The sequence below is a fragment of the Sebastes umbrosus genome, chromosome 14 (assembly GCF_015220745.1).
Source record: "Sebastes umbrosus isolate fSebUmb1 chromosome 14, fSebUmb1.pri, whole genome shotgun sequence".
Taxonomy (NCBI): domain Eukaryota; kingdom Metazoa; phylum Chordata; class Actinopteri; order Perciformes; family Sebastidae; genus Sebastes; species Sebastes umbrosus.
In genome coordinates this window covers 7,603,680-7,620,094 of record NC_051282.1, presented here as the reverse complement: position 1 = coordinate 7,620,094, position 16,415 = coordinate 7,603,680, and the positions used below count along the sequence as shown (strand labels likewise).

At 41.3% G+C, this 16,415-nt stretch overlaps 1 protein-coding gene across 9 annotated transcripts in view; it reads right to left on the bottom strand.

Annotated features, from left to right (window-relative positions):
• cacna1ha (calcium channel, voltage-dependent, T type, alpha 1H subunit a) overlaps nt 1–16,415 on the bottom strand; it is a 144,800-nt gene that overhangs the window by 24,498 nt on the left and 103,887 nt on the right. For all 9 annotated transcript variants that reach the window (XR_005209914.1, XM_037792352.1, XM_037792351.1 and 6 more), the window contains exons 13-25: nt 13,660–13,811; nt 12,947–13,132; nt 12,717–12,834; nt 10,818–10,973; nt 9,417–9,504; nt 8,989–9,272; nt 4,884–5,243; nt 2,527–2,630; nt 2,147–2,270; nt 1,573–1,641; nt 1,227–1,411; nt 933–1,059; nt 304–429 (exon numbers count right to left, since the gene is read on the bottom strand). Coding sequence is in view for 8 of the 9 variants with exons in the window: in XM_037792352.1 (XP_037648280.1) it covers nt 304–429; nt 933–1,059; nt 1,227–1,411; nt 1,573–1,641; nt 2,147–2,270; nt 2,527–2,630; nt 4,884–5,243; nt 8,989–9,272; nt 9,417–9,504; nt 10,818–10,973; nt 12,717–12,834; nt 12,947–13,132; nt 13,660–13,811 (2,079 nt within the window). In the remaining variant the exon portion in view is untranslated. The remainder of the gene's footprint in view (nt 1–303; nt 430–932; nt 1,060–1,226; nt 1,412–1,572; nt 1,642–2,146; nt 2,271–2,526; nt 2,631–4,883; nt 5,244–8,988; nt 9,273–9,416; nt 9,505–10,817; nt 10,974–12,716; nt 12,835–12,946; nt 13,133–13,659; nt 13,812–16,415) is intronic.

The window sequence follows — 16,415 nt, the reverse complement described above, 5'->3', positions numbered from 1 at the left end:
AGACAACCCAACTCTCTGTCAAATGTTAAATTAAAAATATATCAACATACTCCTGTCACCATGGATACCTATGAAAAACTACCACTCTATTTACCACAGTCAATACTATGTATATACTGTTGCACTGCAGGTAGCGATAAAAAAGTTATATTTTACTAGCAGTTTTTAGTTAGTTAATTTGTTTTTGTAGATTGCATCGGTCTGAACAATAGTCTTCTTTCTTCCTCCCTCTCCTCTCCTCTCCTCTCCTCTCCTCTCCTCTCCTCTCCTCCCCTCTCTCTCCCTCAGTCCATGAATTCGTACCTGAATCAGGTTGTCAAAGTTGTACTTCCTCCGTATCCAGCGGTAGTTGGCCTGCAGGCAGTCAGACTTGTTGGTGATGTTTTTCGTGTCCAGACCTTCACAGTGGTAGAACTTCCCTTTGAACAGCTAGAGAGCGAGATAGAGAGAGAGAGAGAGGGAGGTCTACAGGGCTATCTGGCTGCCATTTACACATTATCTCAATTGCATCGGAGCTTATGACTTTTTAAACGCTCAACTATTAATGCCGGCAATAAAAGAACGTTTCAGAGAGCACATTTTTATCAGAGGTTTTCCCTGAGTGCTCGGCTAAAAGCTGGCCTGAGGGTCCTGTTGTCCCTTTTCACGCTTAACCTAATTGTCATTCTTTCAAAAACTCACACTCTTAAAGAACAATTGGATATTCTAGACACTTCCAATCCCCCCTCAAGCCACAATCACACATGCAGCTGCTCAACGAGATTGACATTTAAACTACAAAGGGTAAAAGGTTTTGTCCTCGAGCTTAGAAGAAGCAAATGACAAAGCAGTTTCAGCAGTGTGCACATCGGAACCTCTACCTAGCTCACACATGTCTGTGTTCGAGGCAAACACGCAGTTTGTGTGTGTTACTGTGTGGGAATGCAAACTACCTGCACTCCCAAGATGCCAAAGACAATGAAGAAGGCGCAGCAGATGAGGACAATGTTCCCGATGGGTCTGAGAGAGGTGATGAGCGTCTCCACAACCAGCTTTAATCCCGGGGCTCGGCTGATCACCCTGGAAACACACAAATAAAGACATGCAGATGTAGCACATATAGTCCAATACCAACAGACACAAATACAAGTGAAAGAAATATGAAATAAAGTGGGATGCTTCCTGTGTGTGTGCGCTCATATCCACGCAAACCAACACCTTCACACATACACAAATCCCCTGTGTACCTCAGTGGGCGTAGTGTTCGTAGCAGGCGGAGGACTCTGAGGATGCCCAGGATCCTGTTTCCGCCAGTATAGGCCAGGGAGACCAGAATGTCGACCATAGACACGAACACCAACAAACCGTCCAGAACGTTCCAGCTGGACTGGAGGTAAGTCTGCTTCCCAAAGCAGAAACCGAGAGCTAAGACCTGGAGAAACCATCATGGAATGATTAAAAACATCTCCTAAACTTGAAATTAGAGCTACAACTAGGAAGTCATTGATAAACGAAATCAAGACTTATTCTGATCACATACCACAAACGACATCTTTTCACCACCCTGATGGTAAAGAAAACAGTGGTGTTTACCTTAGTGAGCATCTCTGCCAGGAAGATCACAGTGAAAACGTAGTTGGACACACGCAGAAACAGCCGCTCCTAAAGAAGGGAGTGAGATTAACGTAAGGACAGTAAAGAAAATATCAAGGAATAGACATGCACATGTTCTCTTTTTATGGACCAGCAGTTGTTTCATACATTCTACCTGTGTGTCTACAGTTTGTCTCCTCTAGTAAAATCAGCCCTAAAGGCCTCCAGTCGGGTTAATGTACAGGAAGTTTCTATCGGCTCATGTTACACATTGTAGCACTTTGTAACCAGCGAAAATCAATGAAACATTTCTATAGATTTCTGCAAAATGGACAGAATCATCTTTCAAGCACCCAAAACGTGCAGTTTCACATGTGTTATGCAAGAAAACGATGAACCCATTTTCAGTTATTGAAAAGCAAACAACTGAATATACAACGGTGAGTATGGAATAACAAGTTCTGGAACCTTTAGTTTTTCACGTTTGCTGTAATATAAATAACCTGTAAATAATTACATTTAAAACATGTCAGTTAAGAGTAAAGCATGGACCGTTAAACAAACATTGTCTCACCTTGCTGTGAATATGTATATCAGGTCTTTCCAGAGCGATGGTGATGCAGTTGAGGAAGATGAAAACCAGAACGATGTGGTCGAACAATTTGTGAGAGATCACGCTTTGGCACCAACCACGTAATCTAAACACACACACACACACACACACATTCACAGTGAGTCATCTATAAAACGTCTAAGGTCGGTTAAAGCTATTGACCAAACAATTAGCAGTGAGATAACAGTAGGAGAGAAGAAAAATGAGAGAGGAAGAATCGAGATAATTAAATATAAAGCAATGAGAAGCAAAGAGGAGGAAAGAGGAAAAAGGGGAGAAAGAAAGCCAACTGGTAGTAGAACAATACAGACTGATGATGTAATGTTGTGTGTGAGACTCACTTGCTCTCTGGAGAGAACAGATACAGGTTCCAGTCTTCATGCTCTTTGCACCAGCGGGGCTTCTTGTTGAGAAGCTCTCTTCTGATCCAGCACCAGAATGAACTCTGCAGAGTTTGCAATTCCTCATTACATGACATTATCATCATTTTAATTGTCAGCAGTGCAATTAATACTTCTATTACACCATCGACACCAATGCCACAATCATTATCATCGTTTTCATGCTTTCAGTGGACCAGTCAAGGCCAAACACAGTAATTCTGATTCTGAAAATGTTGAATACCCAAACAATGTACGGTTTCCAGGCAATTGTATTTAATTGCCGTACATATCTGTTATGTAGATTGGTGAGATTGTTTATGGGATTAGTAGAAGCTATGTTGCTAAAGGGGGAAATGCACCTTTAATCCTCTCTAAAGATGGACGGCTGCCCTAGCTGCACATGCACTAAAATCACCTGCGTTCGGGCCAGCTATGTCAACGAAGCGAGGAGAAGCTCGGATTACAACACACACAGAGGGAGAGAGACTTCATTCTCTGCTCAGGTAGACATTACTCCTCTATATTACACGGCTTTGTTGAATACTCGATTCTGATTGGTCAATCACGGTGCTCTATGGTCTGTTATTTTATATTATAGAAGACTGTTGCTATGTGTAACAGACCGTTGCTATGGACACAGTTCTGATCTCGGACTCTGGCGGACCATTTTTGTGTCAAATTATTGATTTCTTAGGTAAGTAGCCGTGCTGCCTGCTGCCAGCCGGGGGGGCCGCATCGCCCTGTCGGGGTTTATTTCACAACAATGACCAGCTTGCTGTACATTATCCCTTAAATAGCTTTACATAGCAAATACTTGTTTGCTGCTATATTAATGCTCTGGATATTGTACAGAGAATCTTTTAAAACCACTAAGATATTATGCGTACAGTATGAAACGCCTGGCTGTGAACTAACTGTGTTTCCCTACAGAGGAACCTCTAATGATCCCATAGATCTTGTGAATAGAACAAAAAAAAAAAATACATTTCTTCATATATTATTTAAATGCATGTTGTATAACTCTGTAGTCAGAGAACAGAGAGTGTGTCTGACAGTATGAGGAATTTACTTGCCCAATTAACAATTACACCATGAAAGAATTAAAAAAACAATGCATAGTTTAATTTGAGTTTCAGCAGTATTGCTGATGTTAGCCACATTTAAATCTACGGGGGCACAATAAACAAATGTTTTCTTGCATAAGTGGAGACGGATATAACTGGACCATAACTCCCAACTTAGCAGGCCCCGCAAGCTCAATATAAAGTGTTGTGAAACTCATTTAAGTTTCTAACAAAACAAATAGAGGAAAGCTTAGGTGCACAGATTCTGTACTGCAGGATTCTAATTAAAAACAGCCCAAAGTCGAGCCTCTCAGCTTATTTGGTAGACTGCCTGCTTGTGCGCGTGTGTGTGTGTGTGTGCATCTGGGTGTGTCCGTATGTGTGTGTAAAAACTGTATGAAAAAACCTGCTGCTCAGATATCCTTGTAACTGACATATCCCATAATCCCTGACATGGACACACGCGGAGCACCGCATGCATGTACACACGTCTCGGCTGGCACGTCACGCGCATGCACTGATGCGTGCTTTTGCGCGCGCACGTGCATACACACTCCCGTACGTGCACTCACCAATAGAGGATCTGTTTTAAGCCACCCGTTTTCAGCGTGCTCAGGGAGCAGCCTTTTGTTTCACTGGATTTCATGGCTTTATAAACTCAATTTGGAGCCAATAAATCCATCATCGCTGTCGCAACAGAGGTCATCCAAAACCATCGGGGAGCACACCCTTCTCCCCTTCAAACACACACAGACACACACACACACAAATGTACAACCACACTGACTGTGCATACACAAGTGGCTTTGTACCCGCTGAGAAAACAATTACTGCCCGAGCCAATCAATTACAGCATGACAATTAGCGTCTCCCCCAGGCCTTGCAGTGTGAACACAAAACACACACATAATAATATCTCCAAGTAAGAGAGAGACAAAAAGGGCAAAGAAGACAAAGAAGAACTGAGTACGTAGAGAGAGACAGAAATAAAATATGTAAACAGAGTCGGAAAGGGCAGATTAAGAGATTAAGAATTTACACAAGAGAGCGAAACCACAGAGGCGCGACTGCTCAGCCAAACTCGTCACCAGGCCTATAAAAACAAATTTTTTTTGCTCAGATCTGTGTGTGTAATTGTAAAAGAAGCCGTCGTGTAAATGAGCTGATGATGATGTCACACTGGGGACCTTTTAAAAAAACGTCTCACTGTGGATCTTGTTAATGTTATTTCGGAAAGCCACGATAACTTACGTCTTCATCGATGTCGTCTTCGGGAGAGAGGTCCTCCTTGGGGTCGGAGTTCACGTTGGGGTCATAGGTCAGGGTCCTCCCGTTGCAGTCGCCGTACTCCGCTATTATGGAAGGGCAGAGAGTGGACGCCTGCAGCAGCTCCAAGGTCTCCGGCCGCAGTCGGTTGTTCCCCCCGGCCTCCCCCTTATCTTCCCCGCCGTCCTCCTCCTCTCCTCCCTCCCCAGACAGCAGGCTCTCCCTCTCGCCGCTGGTGTCTCGCCTTTTGAGGCTCGGCGCTCTTCCCAGACTGTTCCAGCTGGAGCGACGGCTTCCCCATGAGCGGGGAGGAAGAGGGGAGCGCCGGCCAGGACTTGAGAGGTTCTGGAGGAGAGACAGGGAATAGGGGATAAGCATAGTGTGTGGCTATGATAGCGTGTCTGAGTGTGTGTCTGAGGAAGAGTTACAGTAGTTTTTGAACGTTATTGATGACCTTTGTCATGACCTGCCTTGCGGGCCACAACTAAAACGTGAGCTGCACGCCAAACTTAGCAATAACAAACTGAAATGAATTAAACTAGGTTATGCAAAGATAAGTTGAGTGCAGCAATTTGAGTTTGGTTCCAAGTTTCAGGATTCTCAGTCTGTTCTGCAGTCAAATATTTGGTGTCAGTCTCAGACACAAAGAGCTTCTTTCTTCAGGGTTTTATGTTGTCCAGTGAGAAATGATTTGAGACAAGGTATAAGCAAACATTTCTGTGATTGATCGCTGCATTTTTCAGAATTTTGTCCCTAACTGTAGATGTAGCAGCTGGTTGGCTACTCGATCAAATTTAATGCCTCTATGCACAACCTTATTGAATATGTTTAATAGGATATTTCCTTCCCTATGAGCCAACACCAAGTCATTATTGGCTCCATATATTTTCTGATTTAGTTTCAGGCATCCATGATTTCCTTGTGGAATAAGCAACTGTCTACCTGTGTTACAGTGACCTGCGGAGGACTGTTATGTAGACTGGAGAAAAGAAAAATGTGGTTTGGTGAACCTGCGAACTTTGAAGCCACTGTCGGCGGCTTATCTGATACCTACATACCAAGTCCTCCTCCTCCTCTCTGCAGGTTGCAGCGATACAAGGTTTTAATAATAATGCCAGAAAATATCAATTTAAAAAATCTATAAATAAAAAGTAATACATTCCTCGTGTATAAAATAGAACTATGTGAGATTTGCTCCTTCTCAGTCCTCTAGGCAGAGTTTAGGGAATTAAGACGTCCTTCATGGTAGTGGATCTAATTGATTTGAAACATTCAAAGCTTGTGATTAACTCCAGTGTTACCTCATGGGACATGAGTCATCGGTTCTTCAGGCCCTTTGTTGTCCTACATTTGGGACCATTGGGTCTGTATATATGAAGTTTGTCTCATATGCCTGTCTGCTCTTTGCCTTGGCTTCTGCTAAGCAAGTGGGTTATACCATAGACTGTATATAAGAAGTGGACGTAGTCACCGTGACTTCACCCATTGGTTTGTGGACCGCCGTTTTGAAGCCTCAGGTTTGGCATTTTGGCCGTCCCCATCTTGATTTTTTAGCCGTCATCATCTTGGTTATTTGCAACCACGCTAGAGAGTTGAGCTAAGTAAAACCGAATGCTGAATAAGATATTTTCAGGCGACTAAAATGTGAAATGGTTAAAGACAAAAACACGGACAATACCGTGGTAGCGACCTGTCATTCACAAGGTAGCCACGCCCCAATGCATCCCCTGCTTTATGGTCTATTTGACTCTAAATGGGACCATAATTTACTAAATGAACATCATGCTGTATTGAAGAAGACTTGAAACTAGTGATTGAGACCATAAACTCATGTTTACAATGTTTACTGAGGTAATAAATCAAGTGAGAAGTAGGCTCATTTTCTCATAGACTTCTAAACAATCAGACTTCTTTTTGCAACCAGAGGAGTCGCCCCCTGCTGGATGTTAGAGAGAATGCAAGTTTAAGGCACTTCAGCGTTTGCTTCACTTTTCATACCCGGAGTTGCCCACTAGGTTATACCCACGCTTTGTATTTGCATCGTTCTTGTAGCCATTTCTTTTAACCTGTTTTTTATCTAATATGTGAAGTGTACTTTACGATAATAAAGTCATAACTTAATGAGAATAAAGTCACAATATTTTAAGAGAAAAGCAACCTGCCATGCTGTGCATTATGTTATTGCTCTGGTAGATATGGTACTATCAAACTGGTTCCAGACAAGGAAAAAACGTTCTAATAGATGACTCAGCTAATGTTTGACTCCTTTAAGGATTAATAATTAAACAGGATGGCCCTGATTGTCTGATTGTGATTATAAGTATATTTTTAGCAGCAATGATTGGTACAGCGACGATCAAGATTACGGCTTTCCTCGCCCTCAGAGGGCTGGGAAATATTACAAATTTTAATATAGTTCAAATAATCTGTTTTACAATCTCTCCCCATTCCACTTCTCCAAGTGAGATGGTAGACATGCTGTGGTTGAATCCGTGGATGTAGCTCTTTGTAGCTGAGTGAGACTCTTAACTGTTAGGTGTACTCTGAGTGAATGACTTGAAGACAAAGGGCAAAGCCTCTGCAGTTGTTTGGCTCTTTAAGTCTTAGGTGAAAAAGGATGTGGGTCACCAAAACCGCAAACTACATGACAACCGTTGCTAGGTCGATGCATCATATGCTGTTGGTGGAGAATGTCATAAAAAATGTCATTAAAAATATCATATTCTTTTGGAAGTCTAGTTTAACTTTCACGCTTTGAAGATGTACAGAAACGGCTTTGCTATAATTAAATAACAACTCTTAATCTCTCTTCATTTAAGCCTAAACTAAGGTGAGATAGCGGATAGCAGATGTTGCAGATTAAAACTAACATCACAAACTTGGGAGTGATTTTGGACTGTGATTTAAATTTGAATTCTCAATTTAACAATGTCATTAAAACATACATTTTTATATTAGGCATTTTGCCAAAGTCACCCTTTCAGAAAGATGCTGAAATACTCACTCGCGCTTTTATCATCAGTCGACTATTGTAATTCCCTTTTCCCTATATGACCTAAAACATCTATAAGAAAACTACAGCTAGTTCAGAATGCTGAGTCTTAACTAAAAAAAAGGAAATGCATTACCGCACTGCTTAAAACACTGCACTGGCTTCCTGTAGCCTATCTATTAGAATACACTTTAAAGTTATTTTACTTATCTATAAAGCTATTAAATACCTTCTATCTATCTTCTATCTTTTTAATCTGGCTGTTAAGTAATATTATCGTCTTAGTTTTCAAGGCGAGTAAAAAAAAAAGAAGACAAAAGCGTCCCTGCCAGGAAACTCTGTACACTTCTATCTGAATATCATTTATCCTAGACCCTTGCTCTACAATATGTGCAACAATAACAAGACTGTTACTATTTCCTATAAGCAATTGATGTTTTATTGTACATCATGGATAAATTGTAAACAATTTAGGAGATGTGATTTTGGTTTGAACGGGAATCCTTGCTTAAATTGTAAGCCACAGCACTGAGTTTGTCACTGTACTTATTTTTTATGTGAAATAAATAAAGTTGCTGCAACGAGCCCAGTGCAGTGAATACCATAGCCCTTTTTTCTCTATTTTCTCTGATCATGTAGCACCGACAGCCTAGTTTTATAAAAAAAAAAGACCATTGTTCCAGCAGTGAAATACTTCTTTACTCATTTTTTTTTTTTTTTTATTACTGCGTTACTACGGATGATTATATTTAGAAGCTCCTCATAAGAAATCACGAGGAATAGCACAAATATGCTTAAACTCTAGTATATGAAAGGTCACTCTAGTAATAATTAATTCAAGAAAAAATATACATATGATTAAAATAAGACTAAACAACTTAGTCGCCTATAGTTTTTGTGAAAATAAGCATGCATGAAACATTAGTTTGTCATCATTTCACTTGACTGTGGTCACACAATAAACAACAACTTATTTATTTTAGTTTTTAACCCACTCTCACCATTTCCTCTCCTGAGACACACAAAGACCACTTGCACCCACACAGACAGGAAGCCACGGGGGGGGCAACCGTTCTCATGCAGTTGGATATAACTCACCAGGGAGTGCTGGTCAAAGGCTAAGGGTTCCATGGAGGTGGAGCTGCCACGGCGAGACTCTGTGTGACCACTTCCTGCCTCGGAAAACCCCAGTCCCACCTCGCCGTACTGAGGCACCCCCTCTCTGTACATGAGCTCGTCTCCGAGGACGGACTCGGGTCCCAGAGAGCTCTTAGGAGTGGGCATGGGCGTGGCTGCCGTGCGCATGATTATTGGAGGAGCCATGGAGCCGCGAGGGTCGACGTGACCGTTGGCTGTCATCATCAGGGAGTACATTTTTAGCTCTGTGGGAAAATAAAGTCATTATCATCACCGTCATTTATTCACTCAGTTATTTTGTCATACAGTTTGTAGGAACAGAACAGAACAGAAAGAAAAAAAGGCACAATTTAAATTGAACTGAATATCTTTTCTGTCATTTAACCTACCAGTGTCTCTGAGCTGTTCGACCTTGTCGTCCTCCTCAAAGTTGTCTGATTTCTTCTCATCATCCGACTCCGACCGATTAGCATCGCCCTATAAGACACACACACATCCATTCAAATAAGCATTTTTCTGTATTTCTTTGCAACTTTCCTCTGAGTTTACCATCATGGAGAAGGGAACAGGTGCTAATCTTCAAACACACAGAAGTGTGCTGTGTTCAGCGCTCAGAGGATGTGGAGGAGAGGACGCAGCTGAAGGCACAACATGATAACAGTGTGGGATGAGGAAGAACTGATGATGTGAAATGATCAGTGGGTGTTGTTGGGGACTGGTTATAAAAGCAGTGGTGCTTCACATGATGTGACAATGTGGTAATTGAGAAGCCGGACCCGCGGCCCTCGGATGGCTCCGTTGGGAGTTAATTAACAGCGAGAGGAGGCCCTCATAGGGCATTCGCACAGTGTGGATGAAAGATGCTCGTTAACAATTAGACATTCATCTTTACTCCGTTCCCCTGGCATTAGTGCCATAATTGTATTCTGTATAGTCATTGCATTTTAAATTCGAATATTGAAAAATAAGCGTTTCATTAAATGAAATGACACTGAATTAAATATTGTATTAGGGCTGTCAAAGTTAATGCAATAATAACGCATTAAGGCAAATTCGTTTTAAAGCCACTTATTTCTTTAACGACATTTTGGAGGTTGTAGCTGGCTCAGTTTTAAAGCCAGAGTGAAAATACTAGCATCATATGAAACTAGAAAACCTAAGAAATCCATTGATACCAACCATGTTATAATAGGGCTGTTGCCAAGGAGGATAATTAACGCTCCAAACTTATGCTACATTTTGGCAAGGAAAAACTGTCATGGCCATTTTCAAAGGGGTGCCTTGACCTCTGACCTCCAGACATGTGAATGAAAATAGGTTCTATGGGTACCCACAAGTCTCCCCTTTACAGAAATATCCACTTTATGATAATCACATGCAGTTTGGGGCAAGTCATAGTCAAAGTCAGCACACTGACACACTGACAGCTGTTGCTGCCTGTTGGACTGCAGTTTGCCATGTTATGATTAGAGCATATTTGTTATGCTAAATGCAGTACCTGTGAGGGTTTCTGGACAATATTTGTCATTGTTTTGTGTTGTTAATTGTTTTCCAATAATGAATATATACATACATTTGCCTAAAGCAAGCATATTTGCCCACTCCCATGTTGATAAGAGTATTAAATACTTGACAAATCTCCCTTTAAGGCACATTTTCAACAGATAAAAAAATGTGCGATTAATTTGCGATTAATCGTTATTAACTATGGACAATCATACAATTAATCGCGATTCAATATTTTAATCGATTGACAGACCTATATTGTATACTATTACAGTTTTTCTCACCTCAGCCTGGAAGCCCTCAACCAAGATGGCCACGAGTAAATTGAAGAGCACATAGTTGCCGAATGTCATGAGAGCAACAAAGTAGAGAGCCGCCCATGAAGAGGTGGAGGCCATGCCGTTATACAGCACCACGTTCCAGTCCTCCTGGGTGAGAATCTGTAGATTGAAAGGAAACACAAAGTCAGGTTTAGATATTTCTAATATATAAAGGGTCTACAAACATAAAGACGTGCAAAAGGAATGACAATGAGGCATAGAAAGAGAGAGAAAGGGACACAGAATGGAGAGGCAAAGGGAGGAAATATTAGCCTATACAGCCCTCTTGGGTTTCAATGGCTTTATAAAATTCAGTGCTTAGATATTTTTATTGCCATCACGCCACAGTGCTTCAGCGTCATACACATGGGATTACCACAAAGTGTACGTGGGCGTGTGTATGCGTATGTGTGCCAGTGTTTTAAATCAATGTGAGTGATGAAAGCGTTTAAAACTAGGACGGAGCTCGTGATGCAGCATGAAAGCTCGCTCCGTCTCTGCCCACTCATTAAACGCCGTGGCAGGAAGGCAAGTCACTGTGCCGTCTGTGTGTGAACGTACGTATGCGTGTGTGTGTGTACTGTAGCTACTCCACAGAAAAATATACTAAGTATACGGCGAGCGTAACGCCTTCACGTGACCATGTAGTTGTGGATAAAATGCTTTTTCAGCATTATACTCCTGCAAACACACACACACACACACACACACACACAGTCCACCGCATTCTGTGTTCGGCCTTTCTGCTGACGCGTCCAGTATAGAAAAGAGGACAATCTATCTGGAGCGATTGAACAATATCTCCGCATAGGGAGAGCAAGAACTAGAACTGATAGCGAGAGAGGGTGAGCATAAGCAGAAATTCTCATTTCACAGCATTTTGACTAATGAGCAGAAGTTGGCAGTTGAATTTGGCATGCACACATACACACACAAAAACACTCTAGGCTCGGTTTGACATTTTGATTTGGGATGGCCGAGGAGGAGTACGCATGGCCTGTGTGGGGATAAAAATACACGCGCGCTAACACACTGCCCAGTTTATCTCTTACAACTGCACTGTACGGTACGAAGGATGTGACACTACAGCTGACATTTTTTCTTCCTACTGTCATACATGGGGCTCACTCTGAGCCGGTAAGGAGCACTTCGGAGCTCTCGGTTTTGAAGGGAGGCTGGTTACATATATGTCTCGCTGCAGAAATGTCTCTAGACGATGCAATGCACGACTGCCAGCCTACAGTTTAGCTGTATAGGTCTATATGCTGCAAGTTCAAGTATGTCAGTTGCCAACTTGCCAAAACATTTTTAGAAGTTGTCAGTTGTCAGAAGTAATAAGTCACTTTTGAATCGAATGCTCATCATGATCATTTAGAACACACAAGAACTGCCAGAAATTAATTAAACAATTCTTATTGATAGCGCATGAGAACAGCTGAATAAAAATCTTACACTAAGTCAGTATCAGTGCAGTTTTGGCAAATCAATATGAAAAAAAGAAAGAAAAAACTGAGCAAATCAAGAATCAATCTGTGGATTAGAGCCAGCAGATTCTTCGGCTGCATTCACACCAGATCAGACGTTGCAGCGATTTGCCGAAGGGTTGTGCGGCGGTGTGGGAGTGTTACTTTAATGGCCCATTAACTGCACAATGATTAGCGTCTTTTGTTGCCTCATGGCTGGGTTGTACAGCTCTGGATCGCCAGTTGAGTGATTGGCCACCGTGGCGTGATGTTCTACCAAAAGTTGATTCTGTTTTTACTTTTCCACCTTTTTTCGGTACCCCTTGTGACCGCCAAAGACTTGCACCGCCGGATCTGGTGGGAATGCAGCCCTAAATCACAGAATAAATTGAAAACTAACCTGGAATACAGTGACGATGGCCCAGAGCAGAGAGTCAAAATTCTTGCGGTCAGGGATGGTGTCTCCGTTCTCCGTCTGAAGACTGAATTTACAGCCAAACAAATGCATACCCAGTATACTGTAGAAGATAAGTAAAAGCAGTCATCATTTCGTGTGTTATAGTGTCGATATAATGAGAGAATATGTGCATTGTCAAATAGACAGATTTGGGAAGATGGATGTGTGCGTACCTGAAAGTGAAGATGAAGAGCATCAGCAGCATGCAGAACGTGGCCACGTTGTCCATGGTCTTCATCAGCACTACCAGTTGTCTCCTCAGGGCGGGCAGGAAGCGGACCAGCTTCAGAACCCGCAGCAGACGGAACGTTCGCAGGACTGACAACCCGCCGTCTGCTTGACCAATTATCTCCCACACACTGAGAACCACAAACAACCACATTTGTATTAAAACACTTATGGACAACTTCAAAGTTTGAGATTGTATTTGGTCACTTTTGTCTAAATTAACCTGCATGTAATATTACAATATGCTAATTATGAAGGTAATCCGCCTTAAATACCACAAGTAACCCAACCACACATATCAAAACTGATCCAATATGAGCTCTATCCAACTAAATGACAGCCAAGCAGCAAACCTCGACTCCCGACGGGATCAAGAATCTGCTGCGGCAGCAAGCAAACCTGCTCCTGTGTGATCCATCATGAGTGTGTCAATCTGAGCTATAGTAAAAGATGGATGCTGCGGCAGACAACCTGACACACGAAACGCAATGACTGACAAGCTGGAGAAGAAATAAGAACAGGGGGTGGATCTAAAGCCGAGCTCAGTTGTCTGGTTTTGTCAAATCTACAGTGATTGGAGCCGAGTTTCTTTGCATTTTCATTTTTGCTTTTAGTTTTGAAGATGGTACATATTATTCTGATAAAGATATATTGTTACCTGATGATCACAATGATGCTGTCGAATATGTTGTACGGGTTCCTGATGTATCCAAACAAGCCAAAAGCCAGCATCATGAAGCCCATCTCCAGGACGAACATGCTGGTGAAGACAATGTTACTGATCTCCAATATGTCAGTCAACTCCTCAGGCTGGGGGAGAGAAGAGGGAGACAAAGCGAGAGACAAGAAGAGAAGGTGGGTGGGAGGGACGACGACAAGAGAAATGGGGGAAGAAAAGAAGCAAGAAAGAAAGCAAGAAAGAAAGAAAGAGAGCAAGCAAGAATAAAAAAGCAAGCAAGAAAGCAAGTATGCAAGAAAGACAGAAAGAAAACAAGAATGCAAGAAAGAAAGAAAGACAGAAAGAAAGCAAGTATGCAAGAGAGCAAGAAAATAAAAGCAAGAAAGATAAAAAGCAAGAAAGAAAGCAAACAAGAAAGACAAAAAGAAAAGCAAGTATGCAAGAAAGAAAGAAAGGAATACAGAAAGAAAGCAAGTATGCAAGAAAGCAAGGAAGAAAGACAGAAAGAAAGATAAAAACAAGAAAGAAAGCAAGTATACAAGAAAGAAAGAAAGAATGCAAGAAAGAAATCAAGAAAGAAAAAAAGATTAAAAAAAAAGATAAAAAGCAAGTATGCAAGAAAGAAAGAAAGAAAGAAACAAGAAAAGAAAGAAAACAAGAAAGAAAGATAAAAAGAAAAGCAAGTATGCAAGAAAGAAAGAAAGAAATAAAGGACAGCAGGAAAACAAGAAAGACAGATAAAAACAAGAAAGAAATCAAGAAAGACAAAAAAGATAAAGAGCAAGTATGCAAGAAAGACAGAAAGACACAAGGAAAGAAAGACAGAAAGAAAGAAATCAAGCAAGAAAGCAGGAAAAAGATAAAAAGAATGAAAGAAAACAAGTATGCAAGAAATAAATAAAGAAAGAAAGACAGAAAGAAAGCAAGCAAGCAAGGAAGAAAGAAAGAAAGAAAACAAGAAAAACAAGAAAAGAAAGACAGAAAGACAGAAAGATCAAGTTAGTTATTATGTTCACTGTATAATCCCTGAGCTGTAAAATCCTGAGCTGAGACATTATCAATCAAGTTCAGAGCTGCAGTCACGCCCAATCAATCAAAAGGGACCAACAGCACCGATCCATCAGTGCTGATCTACTCCACTTACCTCACAGTACAGTCAGTGATCCGGCAGGACGCTACCCAGGCCCTCTCATAAAGCATGGAAGCGAGACTTTTTATGGAGAACACAGCAATTTTGTGCTCTGCTAAACGCATCATGGGGCCACATCCTCCACTTTTCCTTTATAGAAACATTTTGCTGGAGCTGCACCAGTGATCTAAATGTGCTGGGTTGGATACCTTTACTGTTCCTGTCCTTGTATCACGATTCAAGGCTGACAAGCTTTTGTACAGTCCTTACATTTAATTAATATTCATGATCCCCATACGACTGAATCACTCTAAATCATAACTTCTTCTACTTTGTAGTGTGCCTCACAGTTTGTTAAGCCCTTCAGCTTGTGATCCGGAATTTTATTTTCATGTCACGCATGGCAGACTCATTAAAACTAATTGTGATTCCTCTCATGTGGGGATCAACAAGCAATAGGCCCATAGCCTGTTTTGTGTCGCGAAACCCAGGGCATATAAAAACCAGGCAGACCATTTTCTGGACTAATAAACACACTCACACGATTAATATATAAAATCCCAGACGTTGCTGCTACAACAGCAGATAGGGGTTAACCTTCAGCCCGGGTCATTCTGCTCTATCAGTACCCTGCAGAAACACACCCAGTGTTGGCTTTGTGTTGATTGTTGTGGGAAATTATAGAACACGTTATGCATGTAAATATGTTTGATGAAGCTGGATTCATGGAGATAAATGAGGGGTTTCACTTCGCACAATCATACAAGTCAATTACGTGAAAACATTCACTTAATTATTTCTTAATGAAAATGAAATCATCCATATTTATGATTATGATTGAACATCGTATTTATGTTGATTCCTTCATAATCAAACACTTGCAATACTAAATACAGATATGTAATTGTACATTCTGATAAAAGACAACTTTTACAACCAATTAAAGCTGATGATGATGATGATGATGATGATGATGGTGGTGCTGAAGTACAACTGAGGATCATGATGACAGATAGAGGGAGCCAGACTACACAGCACACCTCCCCTCACCTCACTCCACCCCAAACACACTCAGACAGACAAACACAAACGTCCTGAGAAGACACACTTTTTACAGCCACATTTCAAGACAAGAGTGAGTGTTTCCTTTTAAAAAGATGAGTGGTGGAAAGTAACTAAGTATATTGCATTTTACAGCTAAACAGTACACTACAAGATGTTTCTGAAAACATTTTACGCGAGAAATAGGCATTACAGTCACAGAATATTGATTCATATTTGATCAGTGCTCCCTATAGTTTGACCGTTTGATCGGAGTTTGCGAGTGTTTTTACAGCTGCCTTCGTTGAATGAACAGCCAATAGGAACACTCTCTCTCTCTCTCTCTCTCTCTCTCTCTCTCTGAAATGACCTGTGATTGGCCAAAGTCTTCCGTCATGGGCTACATTTTCTAAAGCCTGAAAACAGAGCCATGAGGAGGTGCAGAAGTCTAGTTTTCTCTCAGAACACTTGAATTACAATATGCTGAAAGGTTATTATGGATTTTTTGGCCAATGATGCCAAAAACATTCTGCCTACTGCAGGTTTAAGTATGTTTGGGAATCTT